The following is a 21198-nucleotide window of genomic DNA, read 5'->3' as shown; positions in this document are numbered from 1 at the left end:
TATCAGGGGGCCCACTTCCTCCTCTCCCCCCCTGGTGGCAGCTTCAAACCATACTGCAGTTCAAACCATACTGCAGTTTCTGCTTCCGCCCATCTCAAGAGGTCCGCCCACCATATCTCCACTCTGGGCCTATGGGCCGCTTTCCAACACATTGCGATTCTGCGTTTAGCCAAAATATAGGCCAAGTCCTTCATCTTACTGATATGCTTTGAATGACGAGGCCTGGGAAAGTTCCTAAGCATGCAAACCCAAGCAGACCCTACGTCCAGTACCACTCCCCCACCAGCCATTTTCGTCTTTATTTCTTCCCAGAATCTGTGCACCTCAGGGCAAGCCCAGAACATGTGCAGTAGCCCTGCCTCCTCCTCCCTGCACCTGGGGCATTTTTGTATAGCCGAACTTCCAAACCTAGCTTTTCTACTAGGGGTCAGATAAGCTCTATGGGTGACATACAACTGAATCTGCTGGAGTCTCGCATTCCGAGACACCTTTTTATGGTACCTTTGGGCTCTATCCCACTGTCCCTCCGTCATGGGTTCTCCCACCTCCTCCTCCCAGTCATGCCTGAATTGGAGCAGCTCCTTCCCCGCCTTCGCCCTCAGGTGCTCATATATCCTAGATATTTCATGCCCACTCTCCGAGACATCATACATCATTTCTAGGGCGGCATCGGGTTCTTCCACTAGCACAGTCTCAGGCCACCTCTCTCTCACCCGTTTCATGAGCCTAGTATAGGTAATGAATTGGCCTTTATGCACCCGTCTCCTCCTGCAGCCTCTGGAATCCCAACGCCTCCCCTTCCTGCCATATGTCTCTGAGGGTGGCCAAGCCCACTGGATCCCAGTATCTGCGGACCGCTTCAAACAATTGGGAGTCGTCCCCGCATAGCACCGCCAGCGGGACCTGCTGAGAAAGCGGATCTGGGTCACCCACCGTTCTCCCTGTCCTGCCCAAGACTTCCCAGCCCAGCTTCAATAGTCTCCCCATCCTCGCTATTTTAGTTTTATGCAGCCATACCTTCTCCCTCAAAAAGTATGGAGCTGATTCACCTTACAAAAGCCTAGCTTCTGCCGAGTCTTCCGCAGACAACCACCTAGCCACATACAACAACTGTCCCGCCAGGTAATACAGCTCTGACTTTTATATTATTTAGTAAATGTACTGTATAATATGCCTAAAAAAATATTTTGCGAATTGGACACCACAATCACTGGTTTCCTTTGGAGAGAGGGCAAGCACAGGATGGCATTAAACACCCTTCAAAGAACCTATGAGGCAGAGGGGTGAGGGGGGGGAATCAGGGTACCCCAGTTTGAATTTTATTTCCTAGCTGGACAATTGCAATTCATAGTGGGCTGGCTGACAGACGACCCGACAGACACTATACTGTTGCAACTTACCATAGGACACTACTTTATGAAAGAAATTCTGTGGGTAAATGAATCACATCTTGGTCAACTCCAACATATTTTGATTTTGGGCAAACAACGGTGGCACAGGGCGTGCCAGGTGTTGGTCATGACAGACCCTTTTTCCCCACAGATTCCTTTGGTTGCCATAATGGCAGGGAAGCAGCACTGTGTACTGGGAGTCCACAGATACTGGGAGAGTAGCAGTGTTATTATGGTGAGAGACCTGCTCCGAGACAGGAAGTTGATGGATTTCAGTACAACAGTGGAAGAGTCTGATATTCATAGGGGGCAATTTTTGCTGCACCTTGATCTGGTGTGTACACTAGAAATGAGGTGGCCGGAACTCAGGGAGGGGCTCGAATCAATATATTACATGATGCAGAGGGGGTTGGGAGGGAATGTAGTGTCCAGAATACGCAAGCTGGTTTTGACAGGCCTGTGTGCTTAAGACTTGGGCGTGCGAGCTAAGTGGGAATGGGACTTGGAAAGACCTTTCTCGGATGTGGAATGGGATAGAGTAGTGAGGCATCCAAAACAAGTTTCCAGGAATGCCAGGCTGAAACTCATACAGTTATACATAACACACAGAGCGTATCCGACGCCCCGCAGGATTTCCCAGTTCTACGGTGCAGGAAGGCAATATTGTCTCAGATGTAAGGAAGAAAATGCAGGTATGTTGCATATGGTTCTGGTCTTGCTGGAAAATAAAGACATACGGGGTGGAAAATTGCAAATAAAGTGGCCAGGGGAGGGATAGATATTGACATCAGGTCCCCGGAAGCCTGCCGGTTGGGGGTGTTTCCACGCAGGCGTGGCACAAAGTAGGTTGCCAAAATGAAAGACCCCGTCTATGTGCTTGGCAAGCGCAGACTTGCGATGGCCTGGAAGTCTGTCGAGGGCCCCAGGGTGAAAGCGTGGTGGAGTGGGAGCGTGGTAGAGTGACTTACAGAGGTGGGCGGTGGCCGAGACAGTGGTATGGCATACGGCACTGCACTAAGAACTTAAGAGAAACAAGCAATGACATCACATCCTGTAATGTGTCAACACACATTGTTTGTGCCCCCAGAAGAAGTATCGGAAGGCCTGGAGAGCCCCACATGAAGCAAAGCGTGTAGAGACATGGCATCCGAATGGCGCACAATGAGGCGCACGGGGGGGCAATAGAATTAGGTTTGGACAGGATAAATAAGGCAAACTTTGGGGGGTTGGGGTGAGGGCTATGTGTTCATGGGGAGTTTTGTGTTGACCATGTTAAAAAGTTGTACACTACTGATGTAATGGAAAATAATAAAACTGCTGTTGTAGAGGGGCACGACACAAAGAACACGCCACAACAGAGGATAACTTCAAAGGGGTTTATTCAAGCCACAAGGTAAGACAACCCCCAGCCTGGAAGCCAGATACCAACTGCTGTCCAGGCCTTCAGCCTCCAACCCCCCCCCCCACCATTCCAAATTCCAAATCACAACAAGTGTACATGGAGACCGTAGTTAGGCACCCACTATTCTAAGAATAAACAAGCCCCCGATGTGGGACTTACAATGCCAATATACAGCATATTTACATGGAGAGATCCGCATGTGTCGGATCCTCTCCCAACATCTCCCTTCTTTACAGTTTGCAAATCCTTTTTGGAAAGAAGGTGTGAATCTGACCATCAGGATTCAACTCACTACATCTCCTCCCACCTCCCTCACACCACCTTTGATGACCGCCACTCTCTCCATGTTCCACACAGCTCCTCCTTCCACTAAAACAGACGAACCAAGGTCTTTTACTACCAATTTGGGTTCCGAATACACAGCCGCTCCCTTCCACACCTTAACAGGTAACTTTATCTTAACCCAATCACCTTTCTTCACTACCAGGTCCCTGCAGCAGTTTACACGATCATAATGGATCTTGGACTTGACCCCACTCACAATCATCCTCTCTCTTACTCCCTCAACATCGACATTCACCATTCGGGCCCTCCCAATCCATGGAGGACACAAATGAGAATTAGGTTTCCTTCCACGCAGCAACTCGAATGGCGATACCCCAGTGACACTAAGGGAGGCTAAACGATATTGAAACATCCTCTCTATTATTGTCCTAAGCCAATCCCCTCCAGTGGCTAATGCAATTCTTATAGCTTCCATGAGCGTTCTATTGAATTGCTCGGCACAACCATTTCCTTGGGGGCGATAAAGCGCTGTGTTCACCTGTTCCACCCCATACTTTCTAAGAAAATCTCTGAACTCTCTAGATACCAGTTGTGTTCCATTGTCAGATATGCACCTCTTTGGGAAACTCTCTCCAAAACAGCTGTTCAAGAAACTGTATAATCTTGCAGCTCGATATCTCCTTAAGCACACACACCTCTGGCCACTTAGAAAACAGATCCATTACAACAAGTGTACATGGAGACCGTAGTTAGGCACCCAGTATTCTAAGAATAAACAAGCCCCCGATGTGGGACTTACAATGCCTATCAATGTAAAAGAACTAGATACAGCATATTTACATGGGGAAATCCACATGGGTTGGACCCTCTCCCATCAACTGTGTTACAAATGTACCAACTACATCAAATTCAGAGTGAAACTCATCCATGGCACTTGACAGTCGTGAAGTTTCACAAGCAGGGTTTGAAACTGAGGGGAGCTCGGAGCCGTTTAGCTCCTGCTTGTAGCCTAGTGTCACACGCCTGCGTTCCTGGCGCTTGTGGCATTCCTGGAGGCTTCGCCGCCATTGACTGTCCCTTTACGTTTCTCACGTTTTTGCCTTGCTGAGCTCTAGCTTCTGAGGACGGGTGCCTGCTTTCCCTTCTATGCCCCACGTTCCTTTCCGGGCTTTGCGTTGCAACCCCACTGTGTTATGCTTTCGCTTTGTGTCAGACGCTAACAATTGTTTTTCCTCTTGCGGCCGCTGCCGTCTACTTTCTTGTCTTCCTTTCTCCTGGGTGCCTTCTTGTCCTTCTTGCCATTCTTCCGGTCTCAGCCGGTCTTCCTCATCCTTGCTCCCCAGCCTGTGTTCTCCGTGGTATCTGTTCGGTACCGCAGAGTTCTTTTCCTCTCCACCTTTGACTTTTCTGACTTTCTCCTCTTCGCCTCTCCGCTTTCTGGTGTCTGCCTCTGCCTGGGCACTGTTTCTCTTTCAGCGGTCCACCCTTTATTGTTCCGCTGGTCTTATCTTCCTCTCCTTCGTACAGGTTTTCTATCTCTTACCACGGCTTTCCACGGTATTAGTTTTTCTCTTGTTCTTGTGAGCTTGCAAGTTTTACTTGTAGTGCATCTGTCTGTACATAATCTATAGGCTTCCTGCCTGTCCTAATCACCAGCATGAGGATTGTTTTATACCTCAAAGCCACCGCGTACCTAAGGCTTCTTCAGAATCTCCTTACCTGTATCACTGAACTCCAATTCCCAGAATCCTTCAACTTCACCACCTACCATCAAGCAACTGGATGCGTACAAGAGGTTTTTTTAGCCTTTGGTTTTGTCCTCTTTTCCTAGGTGCTTGCGGGTGGGGGTCCTCTGTCAGCTGTGCTTTGTACAGTGACATTGTGGCTTCCATCCGAGGGAGGCCATATCTCTTCCAAAAGAAGAGGGTATCACGAAGAAGAAAATAAAGGAAACCTTCATCAACTTCGGAAGAATCAGGTGAGGAGAAGGAGGAAGGGGTACCAATTGGGCAAAGTGAATCTACAGAGAACATTTCTGACAGCAACACTATCAATATGGCTACTGCAGAGCAGATTACAGAATTAGTGAATGCCGTACAGGGTCTCTCACAGGAGGTCCAGACCCTGAAGTCAGATAACGCAACACTGCGGCAGATGGTTACAGCCCGGGACCAACCACGTGTGGAACTACCACCTAAGCCTTTAGCCTCAGGCAAATATGATGGTAACCCAAGACGCTTTAAGGAGTTTATGGAGGCATGCATCATCCACTACACCTTTCGGCCTAATACATATGCTTCAGACCAAGCCCGGATAGGCTTTCTGGTCTCTAATCTCACTGGCAATGCTCTGGCTTGGGCCACCCCGCTCGTTACCAGCGCCGGTCCCCTCTTGCAGGATTATGGGGGATTTACTGCCCAGTTTAAACAAGCCTTTGAGAGACAAGAATCTACACAAATTGCCAGTGAAGAGCTACTCGATATCCGACAGGGGTCATCCGATCTACTCACATACCCAGTTCAAGAGAATTGCTGCAGATGCGGGATGGCCTGGAGCTGCTCAATATACCAGACCAGGTCTTCGAGAAGAGCTTAAGGATGAGCTGGCACGTACCCCCAGGCCTACTAGGTTCTCAGAGCTGTTGACCACCACCTTACAGATTGATTTTCGCTTATCTGAGCAAAGAACGAAAGAAGGAAAGGACGTACCCCCATGCTTCTACCCGACGTGTCTACCTTCCTCCCTCCCCACCTCGTCTTCCGATGGAAGAGCCCATGCAGATAGGTTGTACCAGAGGCCCTTTGACACCAGATGATCGAAAGAGGCACAAGGAAAAAGGCCTATATATGTACTGCGGCTCAGACCAGCATTTATTAAGGGGATTTCCTGAAGTGCCTCCTCGTTGCCCGGGAAACGGGCATCCTCGGAACTGATGGGGACAAGTTACAGAGGCCTAATTACAAGTCCCTATGTTTCAATTACAGTCTCTTCTGCTGTTCCCACTGAAGACAACAGACCTATGGTGGTTCTCGTGAAACAAGAACTGGTGGACACACTGGCACTCAGACTGTGGTGCCGCCGGCAACTTCACGGATAGCCTGTGTGCCAACAAGATGGGAATTAACCAAGTGGACCAAAAGGTGGAAGGTGTTGATGGCACAACAGTAAGTTCTGGTTTGATTACCCATACCACCATCATGATGGAAATGGAAATTCTAAAACACACTGAGGTCATCCAGTTCGACCTCATCAGAGCAGCCCATTTTCCGGTGATCCTGGGAGTGTCATGGCTTCGCAAACACAACCCGGTGATCGACTGGTCTAAGAATGAAATTGCCTTCACTTCCAGGTTTTGTTGCAAGTCTTGCTCCGGTGGTACTGCCTATGAAACAGTAAAGGCTATAGAAGGCACAACAGCTTCTTCGTCTATCGGAGTTCATCATATACCCACTGAATTTTGCAGATACAGTGAGGTCTTTTTGGAGAAGATTCCCCAAGAATTACCACCACACCGACCGGAGGATTGCACCAGAGACTTGGTACCCGATGTTTGGTACCGCTTGAGTGCATGTTTTTGCTCTCCTTCAAGGTGAAGGAGAAGCTCCGCAAGTACCTTGATTTAAACCTTCACAGCGCTCACCCTCTGGTGCATCCCTATTCTTCGTTCCAAAGTAGGACACCCTTGAGTTAAGGCCATGCATTGACTACAGTGGTCTTAACCGAGTTACCATCAGGAATAGATATCCCATGCCTCTGATAAAAGACATCCTGGAGGCGGTCCAAGGAGCAGTGATTTTCTCTAAACTTGACTTAAGACGTGCCTACCATCTGCTACGTGTTTAGGCAGGGGACGAGTGGAAGACCGCTTTTCGTACCCCGTTCGGTCACTATGAATATAAGGTTATGCCTTTTGGTTTGGTGAATTCACCCACCATCTTTCAGCGGTTCATGGACCACATTTTTTCCGACCTACTTTTTCATCATACTACTGTGTACCTCAATGACATCCTGGTATATTTTACGACCAAACACGCTCATCGGGAACATCTCCATCAGGTCCTTCAACGTCTCCAGGATCAACACTTTTTGGTCAACCCCGAGAAATGTGTTTTTGAGGTATCCAAGGTACCTTATCTGGGCTTTGTCCTTACCGAACAAGGAGAGGAGATGGATCCTAGGAAGTGGTCTGCAGTTCTTGAATGGCCTTCACTTACCTCCATCAAAGAGGTCCAGAGATTCTTGAGATTAGCCAATTTCTATTGTCACTTCATACCCAGATTCTCAGAGGCTGTCCTCCCGATCACAATACTCCTTAAGAAGACTTCACCTCAGTTTGTCTGGTCAAGCAAGGCTGAAGAAGCCTTCCTTCTCCTTAAAAGGTTGTTCTGTTCTTCACCAGCCTGATCAGACTCTTCCTTGTATTGTCGAGGTCGACGCTTCAGCAGCAGCCCTAGGGGCAGCCTTATTGCAAGAACATGACGGGGTGGAACAACCTGTGGCTTATCGCTCCAGAACGCTCAACCCAAGCCAGGTAAATTACTCTGTTATAGAGAAGGAACTGCTAGCCATGAAAACCGCATGTGAAAAGTAGCGCCACTTGCTGCAAGACGCCATACACCCTTTCCAACTCAGAACTGACCATAAAAATCTCAAGGTCATCCAACAGATGGAGTGCGTCAACTCCAGGTAGGCCCGATGGGCACACTTATTCCCAATATGATTTTGTTATAACCCATCTATTAGGAAGTAAGAATGTCCTGGCCTATTCCCTTTCCAGAATACCACTCCAGGGGTGTCTATGGAACACACACCAGAATACATTGTTTCTCGTAACAAGATTGTGTGTTCCGTTTCCTCATTTTTTCAGAAGGTGAAGGAAGCCTCTCTTGCTACCCAGAAGGTACCTCAGCTTAAACCTCATGATACGGTCCACAGACAAGACTAATTTATATTCATCAACAAACGCCTCTTCCTTCCTGATCCTGTCTCAAGGCGGTTAGCCCTGAAATGGTGCCATGATAGTACCCTGGCGGTCATAGAGGGGTTTCTTCCACGGTGGATCTCCTTCAGCGACAGCTCTGGTGGCCGGGTCTTACCACTGAAGTCAAACGATACGTCACCTCCTGTCCCACTAGAGGAAAGTACAGTACCCAAAGACCGCTCGGTTTGCTCCAGCAGGATAAGCCCCCCACACGACCGTGGAGCCATCTCACCAAATACCTAATTGTTGATCTTCCGCCATTGGATGAGTGTACCTGTATCATGGTCACGGTGGATGCCTTTACCAAGATGGCTCACTTCTCTCCATTGCCTGTGGTGCCTACTGCTGATTCTATGGTGACTGTGTTTGCTAGAGATGTTTTCCGACTACACGGCTTACACGATAAGATCACCTCTGATAGGGGAGGCCAGTATACCTCGGTTCTGGAAGGCTCTGTGCGGCAAGTTAGGCATCTAAAGAGCTCTCTCCTCAGGATTCCTCCCGCAAACCAACGGGCAGACCGAGCGTTTGAATTCGTCTTTGGAACAGTATCTCCACTGCTTCACTAATAATCAGCCAGACAATTGGGTTTCGCTGTTATCTACAGCAGAGTTCTACAACAACTCTAAGCATTCTGCCAATACCCTAAGCCCTTTCTACTGCAACTATGGATTCCATGCTCTCAATCTCCTCCCTAAGGATCTGCAAGCCTCCTCTGTGCCTTCAGTGGATGCTGCGATAGCCCGCATTTCAGAGGCTCACAAGGTCGCTAAGGAAGGTCTTCTTGACAGCCGAAGCTGTTACCGGGCCCAGACCAACCCACATTGCCAAAAATCCCCTACCTGGTCCCCTGGTTCCCGAGTTTGGCTATCCACTAAATACTTACCGAGATGGTTAGATCCTTCAAAGCTGTCACCCCGTTACCTGGGTCCTTACCCAATCCTTAAAAGGATCAATCCAGTGGCTTACCGTCTGAAATTGCCAAGTAGCATGAAGCGTATTCACCCCATTTTCCGTACTTCCTTACTTAAGGAGTACCATGAGGATCCTTACTCGAAAGCGAATCTGTCAGCGCCTCTACCTGTTGATAATACACCAGAGGAATATGAAGTGGCAAGAATTATGGACTCCAGATACAGGAAGGGGCGTTGAATACCTGATCTATTGGAAAGGTTACTCGCATGCAGAGGATTCCTGGGAACCTGTTTTGGTTCGGTTGTATCATAGATCACACCCTGGCAAGCCTGGTAGTTCGCCCCTGGGAGGGGGGCATACCGTCACGCGCCTGCCTTACTGGCACTTGTGGCATTCCTGGAGGCTTCACCGCCATTGACTGTCCCTTTACGTTTCTCATGTTTTTGCCTTGCTGCACTCTAGCTTCTGAGGACAGGTGCCTGCTTTCCCTTCTTAGCCCCACCTTCCTTTCCGGGCTTTGCGTTGCAACCCCACTGTGTTTTGCTTTCGCTTTGAGTCCGACGCTAGCAAGTGTTTTTCCTCTTGCGGCTGCTGCTGCCTACTTTCCTGTCTTCCTTTCTCTTGGGTGCCTTCTTGCCCTTCTTCCGGTCTCAGCCTGTCTTCCTCGTCCTTGCTTCCCAGCCTGTGTTCGCTGCGGTATCCGTTCGGTACCGTGGAGTTCTTTTCCTCTCCGCATTTGACTTTTCTGACTTTCTCCTCTTCGCCTCTCCGCTTTCCGGTGTCTGCCTGGGCACTGTTTCTCTCTCAGCGGTCCACCCTTTATTGTTCCGCTGGTCTTATCTTCCCCTCCTTCGTACAGGTTTTCTCTCTCTTACCACGGATTTCTGCGGTATTCGTTTTTTCTCTTGTTCTTGTGTGCTCGCATGCTTTACTTGTACCGCATCTGTCTTACATAACCTGTAGGCTTCCTGCCTCTCCTAAGCACCAGCTTGAGGATTGTTTAATACCTCGAAGCCTCTGCGTACCTAAGGCTTCTTCAGAATCTCCTTACCTGTATCACTGAACTCCAATTCCCAGAATCCTTCAACTTCTCCAACCAGCATCAAGCAACTGGATAGTTTTTTTTAGCCTTTGCCTTTTTCCGGGCTGGGTTCCTCCGTCAGCTGTGCTTTGTACGGTGACATTGTGGCTTCCATCCGAGGGAGGCCGTATCTCTTCCAAAAGAAGAGGGTATCACGAAGAAGAAAAGAAAGGAAACCTTCATCGACTTCTGAAGAATCAGATGAGGAGAAGGAGGAAGGGGTACCTATTGCAAAGTGAATCTACAGAGGACATTTCTGACACCTAGACGCAGTGCTCCAGATAAGATTTGGAAGTGGGAGTATTTTACTCCCTCTTTTTTTAAAGTTGGGAGTCCAAGTTGCCAATGGCAGTATTTTATATGTGGGTAAACATGTGTTTTAACTGAAAATCGGAAATGTTTTTTAAAATAATTATTTCTTTGCCCCTAGTTATTCATGCACATAAAAAGATGCAGGTTTACTTCTTCACATCAGGCAGTAATAATAGTAGTTTCTTTCTGGGGCACTACGTGCGCTACTGGTTCAAACATACCCATGGACCTTTGTGGATGAAAGCAATATTTGTACTCCTCGTTTGTATTTTTTGGGAGCATTTGCCTATTTTAGGGAGTAAAAGCGGCCGATACACCCTTTATCTGTATGGCTGCAGACAAGCAGCCATCGGGAGCTACTTCTGGCTCCACTGGCCAACTGATGCTGAACGAACCCTGTATGTGAATTTAACTCTGTGGGATTGGGACAATCTATAAATGCATATTAAGACATATCAAAACAACATTTAAACCATAAGGGGTCATAGATAATGGTGTTTGCATCTTATGTGGAAATTAGATTTGTGCAACGATATGGGCTAGCTCCTCGTTCCCCAGTGGAAGCTCCTGGTCACTGGTTACCCAGAAGCTGCTTTTAGCTCCTGCTTATCCAATCTTAATTTCGATCCCTGCACAGGTGCTTGCTGTTTGGCGCAGAATGACTTTCCTGATAAAGCTACTACAAAGATGTGGAATCTATGGGAGGAAGGCATCCATAAGAAATATTTATTGTGCATTACGTTATAGCTGGTGCTAGGGGTAGTATTCAGTAATAGGGGCCAGGCCAAATGCAGGTCTTCTTTATTCAGGTATAATTCTCTTTACAAGGACAGAAAGTGTGCTGTAACAATAAAGGATTTGGTTTGAGAGATACACTAATTCACTTAGTACTTTTAGGTACTCAGGACACCTAGCACTATACACTACAGACATTTGCCAATTCTTGGACAGTGACATTTCATTTTTCTCCTCAATGTAGATGCCTGCCTGGAATTAACGAGGACCTGTTATGGAATGTTATTTGCAAGGGTGTAAAAGCCAGAGTTATCATATTTAGCAATACAATGATGCAGGCAATTGTGTCTCTAGAGGTGTGATATACTAAGTAGGTTTGCTTTCATAAATGTTCAATGCCAAAAAGCATAGTGTTTCATGAATCTGGCTGTGGTTGTCTACTGACATCCCCCAGTTGGTGCCCTACAGTGGCAGCAGTGTAGGCTCAAAGGTCACATTTGGATGCCTGAACGGCTGCTTGAACACAAAGTTCCAACAGACGGAAGTAGCTTTTTAAACATCTGCACCTCTGGTTCAAAATTCTTATAATTGTGTAACACGGCAGCTTAGTGCCACATTCATTTTTAAATATAAGCCATGTCTGGTTATGACATGGTGACTACTGAGATTAGACAATTCTAAAGCCATGAGAACTTAGGGGTCATATTGTCAACTTGGCAAAGTAACCGATTCATGAAAGGGCTTGGTGTGCATTAGGTGTCTGGCCTGGGTGTACCGACAACAACCACGTGGACCACTACCCAGGAAGCTTCTTTTTTTATCCTCTAGAGCAGTGGTCTTCAAACATTTTTGCCCGGGGCCCCCCTGAGCAAAGTTTTTGGCAGGTCGGGACCTCCCAGAAATGCTAAATGGACAGTATGTATTGCGCGCCGTCACCTGCTCCCAAAACAGTCGCTGGGCTCCCCTATCCCGTTTCCAACACAGTCTGAGGGACAGTGGCGGCTGGTAATTTTTTTAAGTGGAGGGGCATAACTATTTCCGCCAAAAATGACATAGCGACCGAGCATAGTGAGGGAGCCCGAACCAATAAAGAGGGGTTCGGGGGGTTTCCCCCTGTGAATTTTTTTTAAATAATAGGTTAAAATGTTGCATTGTAGAGCATACTTTTAAGAAAAAAAAATTGGTAAATAGCCAAACAGTTTGCAATTGGTGCTGGGGGGCCCAGGTGGCAGGCATGACATTTTTTACTGGACATCCATGATAGATGTCCAGTAAAAAGATACCATCCCTGTCCCCTGGGCCCCACTGGGCCTAACACAATCAACATGATTATGTGTGTATGCAAGGTGCTGCACATTCATACAGCAATCACTCAATCATTCACACGAGCCTCCATCACCATACACTCACTCATAAAATAAGCATACACGCATCCATACACGTTTAAATAGAAACAATGAACATAAACGTACCTTCTACATTGGCCTGCGTGTGGGTGCTGAAACGCCCTGCTCCAGGCTGCTCTGTCCATATGTGAGAGGAGGCGCAGGAGTTCCCCCTCGGACATACAGACATACAGTGCCCCAGCCAGCATTTCCAATGAGCTATGCAATGCTGGCGAAGCAAAACGCCCCAGCACTTGCATGGCTCAGTGAGCATGTGCGGCTGGGGAACTAAACTGAACTGTCAAAGGGAAACAGTGTTTCCCTTTGACAGTTCAGCCAGCCCAGGAGCACTCCATCAGCTGGAAAGAGCAGCTGAGGAAGTGCTCACTGTTTCACTAGGCTGGCTCCTTAGCTCCTCCATAATGGGTGAGGGACCACTGGGTCGGTGCCCCCTCGCCATTATGGATGAGCCCCCAGGCTCGGACTGGCCTATACGGCAATGCCTGTGCCAAAAATGTATAATGCTACTGTGGGCCAGTCAAAATGGGCCACCATTTTGGCCAATGTGGACCAGTTTGATGAGTTACTTAACTATGCAGTTAGTAATTTGGACCATTGTTGCTGAATATATCACAATTTACTTACATTTTAACACAAAGCACCCCCTTGGGTACTATTGAAACAGTGGGCCTCATTACAACCCTGCCGGTAGCTGTGCCAGTAAAACCGGCACGGCTGCCACCGGAGTTGCATCTGGGTCCGGCAACCGCGAATTGGCAATTACTGGGTCATGCCGAGTTAGGCGGACCTGATAATTGTCCTTTCACGGGTGCCGGTACCGGTAGATCCCCATAGGGCTCAATGGGAATGGGGAGCTCGAGTGCACCGGCACTGTAATGGTGCCGGTGCATCCGACGAGCTGTGCTCGCGGGTGCCGCACGGCCTGCCAGGTCAGACCTGGCGGGCTGTCAGGCACCCGCGAGCACAACTCGTACTATGGCGGTACAGTAGCAACGGTGCCGGTAGCTTACCGGCACGGTTGTTACCGTACCGCCATAGTTGTAATGAGGCCCAGTCTGTGACTAAAGGAATGAATATCCATTTACAACTGCGGGCCACTTTTTCATTGTTGCCTGAGACAGTTTCATGCTTCAGCCCGACCATTTGAGCCACCCCTGCCCATTTCTTCCAATCTAAAAAATATATATATATATATTATTTTTAAAAAATATTTCATGCTGAGCTCCCAGGGCCTTCCAGGGATGCACCCACGGACCTCTGGGGGGTTGCGCCCCACAGTTTGAATACCACTGCTCTAGAGGAAGGTCGGCCTGCTTCCTCTAGGAGATGAAGGACTGTCTGAGGGAGGTCCCCGTTGGACTGGTGCTTTAAATACAGTCCTGACATGACAATGGCTCACTGTTTGTTTGTTTATTTATTTATATAGCGCTCCGGACACGGGAGTAAAAGGGCGCTAGTACAAGTTACAAGGCACAGTACATGATAATTAGCAGAAATACTTTAACATGGGTTATATACAGCAAGTACAGGCAATGACGGTAAAGAACATCCAGTAGTGACATAAGTGCATGTACAAAATATGCAGAATATAACTAGGTCTGGCTTAAAGGTAGACTTTTAGTCAATAGCCAACCAATGGCAAGTTTCCTGAAAGACTGGAAGGATTTGGCCGACTTGATGTTCAATGGCAGGGAGTTCCAAAGTTGGGAGGCGAGGACAGTGAAGCTTGAGCCCCCGGCTCTTTTGGAGGTGAATCTGGGCACCGTGAGACATAAAGTGTTGGAAGATCTAGTAGTTCTGATGGAAGGCTTCATAGTGAATTTGTTAGTGAGGTAAGGTGGGCTAGGTAGTTGATTATAAGTGAGGCAGAGAGTTTTTAGATCGATTTTTTGTTGAATGGATAGCCATTTGCATGCGATTCTGGTGGCAGAGATATGCTCTCGCCTTGGGATGTTTAGTGCTGCTCGTAGCGCATTGTTTTGAAGGACTTGGAGTTTGCTGATAATAGCTTGGTTGGCCCCTAGGTAAAGGCTATTGCAGTAGTCTAACTTAGATTGTATGAAAGCTCTAGCTAACGTAATGCAGCTGTCAGTAGATAGAAATGGTCTGCAGGCTCCAATTAATTTTCCTGTATAGGCGGTGGCTGAGGCGGTCGAATTGACTTGTTTAGTGAGGTTGATATTGGCATCAAGATAAAAGCCAAGTGTTTTCACATTTTTGGCGACAGGGATGGTGTTGCCATCAATGATAATTTTGGAATAGTTGGGGCTCCATTTTTGTAAGTTATTCGATGAACCAACAATGAGCAATTCAGTCTTCTCGTCATTCAGGCAGAGGCCATGTGTGGCCATCCATGCCTGAATGATAGAGAAGATTTCATTGATCCTGTTAACATCCGTGTTGTAATTGCCGGAGAAGGTAAGGAGTATCTGGGTGTCATCCGCGTAGTTTGTGTAGGTGACACCCAGACGATCCAGTTTATCATTGAGAGGCTTTGTAAAGATATAGAGGGTAGGGGAAACACATGAGCCTCGTGGGACACCACAAGCGATGGGGATGGGGTCTGCTGCTGCCACAGGGGAGTAGACCCTCATGGTTCTGTTGGCCAAGAAGACAGCAGAGGGGGAGAAATGGGCGGCAGAAGGGAGGTGGTTACAGAGTATTTTATGGTCGACCAGGTCAAAGGCTGCTGAGAGGTCTAGGAGGAGTAGGATGGCAGCCTTACCCTTGTCTTTAATGTCGTCAATCTGACTTTTGAGGTCAACAAGGGCAGTTTCTGTTCCATGTTGAGGTCGAAAGCCAGAATGACGCAGACCGAGAAGTTGGTTGGACTCTAAGTAATTCTGAATTTGCAGGTAAGCAACTCTGTGAAGGATTTTTAGCAGGAAGGGAACGGTGGTAATGGGCCTGTAATTAGTAGGAATGGCTGGGTCCAGGGTCTGTTTTTTCAGGAGAGGGAGGACCCATGACTGTTTCAAGTTGTTGGGTACTGAGTTAGTGGTGAATGATACGTTTATACGTTTGGAAATGAATGGGGCGAGGTCTCTAGCTGCATCTTTTTTGTAATCTGTGCAGGGCAGCTATCCCCTTTGCAATTTGACGGTTTGAGAGAAGTTATAATTTTTTGCACTTCAAGTGCGGTTACCTTTTTGAAGGTGAAGCCAAGGTTAGTATTGGCGGTGGTGGGTAAGCTGGGGGTGGGGGGTGTTACTATTGGAGAGTTATAGTCTTTTGTTTTCAATTTTCGTATGCAGGCTGGTGATTTTGTTTGCAAGGGCATTTTGGATGTTTGTGCACCATAGATGGTCCTTCACAGACATGTCCGTCGGTGGATTGGAGTTTTCTAACTCCTTCAGGATGGTGAATAGTTCTTTAGCACTGGAACTAGCATTACTTATTCTTACATTGTAGGCTTCCTTTTTTGTACAAATTATTTCTTTTTTATATAGGGAGGGTGCATTCATAAGATTAATGTTATGTTCCTCTGAAGGATTCATTTTCCAAAGGGTTTCCATTTTGGTTTTCTTGTTTCTTAGTATTTTAAGTTCTTGTATGTACCACGAATTAAGATGGGCTCTAGGTTTACCTTTACGTAGTTTAAGGGGAGCAACGGTGTCAATAGCTTTAGACAAAGCGTTGTTGTAGGTGTCTACTAGTAGGTTAGGGTCCGATGTGTCAGGCAACGAGTTAAGGGTAGGTAGAACCAATGGAATGAGGGCTTCTAAGGTAATGTTGCGCTTATTTCTAGTCAGACATGCTAGTGTCACTCACACTAGTGTTCTGATGACTGGACTTCCTTTGAAGTAGGAAGACTGAGAAAGGGGTGGTGTTAGAGTGGGCCAGAGGAGAGGTCTGGCCAGCCTAGGATTCTGCTAGAACTCCCTAAACCTCTACAGACAAGGCACTCTGGGTATAAGTTCACAACGCAAAGGACACTTGTTACAGCAGCTTGGATTGGATCCCTGACAAGTGGCTTGCTTTAGACCAATCTGCTGTAGCATTTTACCTTTGCTGGGGAGCAGGTGTAAATGGATCTAGGTCACCTGGCCTAAGCCCCGCCCACCTGGTGCCTTCCTGGTTGCCGCTCTTTTTTACCACTTAGCAAGCCCTGCCCACCTGGTGCCTTCCTGCTTGCCGCTCTTTTCCCTACTCAAGGAGCCCTCCAGCCTCTTCATTTGCACCTGGGGAGGAGGTGTAAGTGGATCTAGGTCACCTGGCCTAAGCCCCGCTCATCTGGTGCCTTCCTGGTTGCCGCTCTTTTTCACCACTTAGCAAGCCCCACCCACCTGGTGCCTTCCTGCTCACCGCTCTTTTCCCTACTTAAGGAGCCCTCCAGCCTCTTCTCATTTACAGCTGGGGAGCAGGTGTAAGTGGATCTAGGTCACCTGGCCTAAGCGCCACCCACCTTCTTAGCCCTGGCTCTTCCTTCCTGCTCTTAAATCTTAGATCAAGGGCGTCTCTCGCCCGGGCGTCCAAGGGCAGTCAAAGAAAAGGGCAATTCTTGTTTGGACCTGGGCAGTCAAAGAAAAGGGCAATTCCTGTTTGGACCTGGGCAGTCAAAGAAAAGGCAATTCCTGTTTGGATCTGTTTGGACCAGGAGGATCCAGGGTCTGGCCCCCTGCTAAGACAGCAGGTAAGCATGCACCAACACGTGTTTACACCCTCTGTCCCCACAGGCCATCCCCATCCTCTCTGGTCCCCCCGTGTTGTTCGCTTGTGCCCCCCCGTTCCCGCACACAGGTGTCTGTCCCGATACATTCTGGTTTCACCATCACCGTCTTGTGTCCAATGCTGGATTTCAACTCTCATGCTGGACTTCCTTTGTATCTTGTACTCATGGTGGCCCTGAATCATGCTGTTCCCATCTTCATCTTGTATCCTGGCTTCCAACATTATGTGTTACTACTGACTTCTGCAATTGTATTTGCTCTCCCCTCTTGCTTCTCCACACTTTTTGACTGCTTACTCTGTTCTCTCCTCCCCTCCCCTCTCCCTTTTGCCCATCTCCTCCCCTCCTCCCCTTACTTTCTTCTATACACTTACTCTATCAGAATTGTCCATGGACCTAGTATGATAGCAACCTCGTCTGTCGCTCACCCATCCCCTTAATGCCCCCCCCTCCAGCACTATCTGAAATGTTGTCAGGCCTAGTACGATAGTCGCTTGTTTTGTTCCTCCCCTCCCTTTTTGCACCTCTCTCCCTCACCTTTTCTTTTTCTCCGGCTCTAGCAGAAATGTCATCAGGCCTAGTACAGTAGTCGCCTGTCTGTTTCCATTTCCTTCCCACTCTCCCTCTCCCTTCCTTATCTATGTCTTATCTCTTGCGCTATCTGAAATGTTGTCAGGCCGGGTACGATAGTTAATTTCACATCCTTACTGTTCATAGCCTGTAAGAATGTCGTTTTTTCCCTTGTTCCCTCCCTTGCCTTGAAGCGCTTTGAAACACCTTGTGTATATTGTGTATAGGCACTATATAAATAAACTATCATATCATACCTTTAAAAGGGGAGAGAAAACCTCTGCTTAGAAGATGAAAATGATTCACCTGGAACTCTGTTGGGGATACAGTCTATTCTAAAGTCCTCTGCCATAAAGCTGAAGACAGAAGGCTCCAAGTAAGAGGAAAGCTCTTCTCTCTACCCACCTCAAAAGCACATTTGGGGTGAAACTGCTGAAGACCAAGGCTTCTCTGCTGTCTTGCACTGGAACAAGGATCATGACTCCCTGCAGGTGCCGGAATATATTTGTTGCATGGAGGTGCAGAACAAAGGACTTGTATTGCCTCTGGAAACCCAGCACCAAACCCAGATTACCGCCTCAATACAGTTTTCAGCCAATTCCGCCATGATCGACTCACTTGGAGCCGCTACAGTGCCTATTGTGCTGCTTTTGGCCCTTTAAGAACTACAGTTTACCTGCTTCTTCAAGCCTTCTCAATGGCAACTTGACCCAGTGAAGAGCATCACTGCTGCAACTCGATCACCGGCACACCACTGTGAAAGCACTCAACTCACCACACCTGCAGCACCGGCTCAAGCCAACTAAAGCATTGTACTGATCCAATTCCGACTCGATCCTAAAAGGTATTTGCAGTGATCCTGGTCACCTTAAATGCCAGTAGTGGTGCACTTCTTGCCTTTTCTAGACACTTTCAAGTACTTTTGATGTGCTGCTCAAATCACTTGCCTGCACCCGTTTCTTCACCCAAAGTGCACTATTTGCTCTAAAAGTAATTATTCCCTGTGCATCCTTAGCTGGGGTAAGTCTTTAGTTATTTAATTACTTGCGTGCATTGCTAGTTTTAGTTAAAGTTTTATTGTTATAGAATCTTGGCTGGACATTCTTTTAATTTGATACCACTGTACCAAGTTGTTTGTGCTGCCTCTGTACCAGCTCACACCGCACCTGAAGAATATAGCTCGCCCATGGAATGTGTTACCAAAAGAGGTGAAAGAGGTATACCTGTAGCGCCGAGTCTGTTTCACCTTTATGACTGCTGCTTTATTAGTGTGGACTGAGTAGATGTTTCAGACACTACTCATCCCTGTAGTCATTTTCTCACAGGTCTCTTTTCCTTGTAAAAATGATAGAAGAGTGCACTTGTAGTCTGTAGATTGTTAATGTATTGTTGAGCATGCCATGCACTCTCCTTCCCCCACAAATGTAACTTGCGTGCGTCTAGTATCTTACAACTTGACGTTCTGCACTCAGTCAATCGCATTGTAACAATTCGATATAATTACAATAATGATTCCTTATTGCTTCCATACACAACTGGGCGTAATTACATAACAGCCTTTACATGTACAGTTAGAGTAAGGTGCGTGAAATGAAGAGATGTTACCTCTATTTGTGTTAGGTCTGCCTTTTCTACTGATTCAGCAGCATCACCATCTGACTCAGACTGAGCTTGACTTTCCTCCGACTCCTCATCAAGATCTTTTCCCAACTCTTCCTTCGTACTCTCTTCGTCTTCTTGTACTTCCTTTGCACTCTCTTCTTCCAGGTCTTCCTCTGCGCTCTCATCTATATCTCCTCCGTCCTCGTCCTCACTGCTGTCACCCCCAGATTCCGATACAGCCTTCTCTGAAAGCTCCTGCAGTTTCTCGGCGGTGTTGGCATCGTCGTCGCTTTCATACAGCCCAGAAACCGTGGCCCCGGGCTCCAGGGCACTCAAAATATAATCCAATCCATCCTGCGCAAACGATTGCGGCAGGGTGTTCTTATTCTTCCTCTTATTCAGCCTCAGGATTTTCTCCAACCGGCGGATCTCTATCTCTTCCTGTTCATTGGCTTCTATCAGTGCCATCTTCCTAGACTCCTCTTTTCTGCTCTTCCCTTTGGAATTGGGTTTAGCAGGAAGGGCTTGTGTATTTTGTTTCTTCTGATCTGCACTCCGTGGACGACTGGCAGTGCGGTCTGTGCTAACTTTTTCAGCCAGTCCTTTTCCAACTTGTTTCCCCGTGTGGGTGCTTTTCCCTGCATCCTTAAGCTGATGAGAGTCTTTACTTGCCGTATGGCCAGGGGGGGTAGCCTGGCCTCCAGTGGTACCATAAGGGTGCATTTGCTTTCCTTCATAGTGTTCCTTCCTCTTGTACTTCTTAAGCTTACGGTTCTCCTTTCTCAGTTCCTTCCTGCTCTTCCTCCTGGACCCTGGAATTAGGATGCCATTGCCACCGGGCACACTGTTCGAGCAGGGTTCCTTTTGTGTAGTGCTCTGAACAAACTCTTCCACTGACAGCTTAAGTTTCTTAAATTGTTCGCTCCCGCGCCCTCTTCCTTGCTGTTGTTTCCTCTTCATATTGTGTGGCTGTGCGCACAGAGGATACTTGTTACAAGGAAAAGTGTATACATCCCATGCCTGAGCAGGGCGCCGCCATGTTTGCATCAAACATCGGAAAACGCTCTCTAAAAGCCTGGAAGTGTATCTTTCACTTTAGCAAACAGCAGAGCGTGGCGGCCATGTTGGAAGGATAACATTTTCAAATAATTGTAGCAGCAAGTTTGCAGACCTGCCTACATTTGAAAATCAAAAACCCTGGGATTTCGCTGGCCCGTCGTGTGCGCACGCCTCGAAGCACCTATAAGTACTATACTCTCTGCCTTCGACATCCGTCCCAAACACTAATGCAAATGAACATTTATTTTAGTATGACAAATCTGAAAAGAAAGAATGCAGCAATTTTAACTTACTACAAGGATCTCTTAACGATTGCACACATCTATGCTGTTTAATTATGTGATCATTTATTTGACGCAAATGTAGAGCTTATACATCATTGAAACTCCTTAAATAAGGCACGGGGAGTTACAATTACTTTCCCAGGATCGCACGCTTAGTAGCTACTGAAGCCACGGTTTGAGACTTGTCTACAGCTTAAGCACCTGATCACTTATCTTCTCAGGTCTAGTTGTTAGGAGTATGTATTAATGTTTGTCTTTCAGAATACTGTGTTTTGAAAAATATAAAATCCGTAAAGAAATATGTTAAGCAAAAACAGTATAATTCTAGCTCCACATTCCCCACGCACTCCCATGAAAGTACGAGTACAAGTTCCAAAATAAAAAGTAATCCAAGTCTAAAAAAATGACCTTTAGGTTTTGCAAAAGTACTAGCCACGTAACAAAAGATAATGTGATAAGTTGACTGCTTATAGGCATAGGGATCCTGCTTACATGTGGTGTGAAGA

At 47.3% G+C, this 21198-nt stretch overlaps 1 protein-coding gene across 1 annotated transcript in view; it reads right to left on the bottom strand.

The window, feature by feature from the left end:
- NOM1 (nucleolar protein with MIF4G domain 1) overlaps positions 1–20414 on the bottom strand; it is a 789380-nt gene extending 768966 nt beyond the window's left edge. The window contains exon 1 of the mRNA XM_069647968.1: positions 19353–20414. Coding sequence (XP_069504069.1) covers positions 19353–20396 — 1044 coding nt within the window. The 5' untranslated portion in view covers positions 20397–20414. The remainder of the gene's footprint in view (positions 1–19352) is intronic.
- Between the last annotated feature and the right edge of the window lie 784 nt (positions 20415–21198).

Source organism: Ambystoma mexicanum, chromosome 2q (genome assembly GCF_040938575.1).
Source record: "Ambystoma mexicanum isolate Mex_15411 chromosome 2q, UKY_AmexF1_1, whole genome shotgun sequence".
NCBI lineage: Eukaryota > Metazoa > Chordata > Amphibia > Caudata > Ambystomatidae > Ambystoma > Ambystoma mexicanum.
Note: the sequence above shows the minus strand (reverse complement) of the source record. Positions and strands in the feature narration are given on the sequence as shown.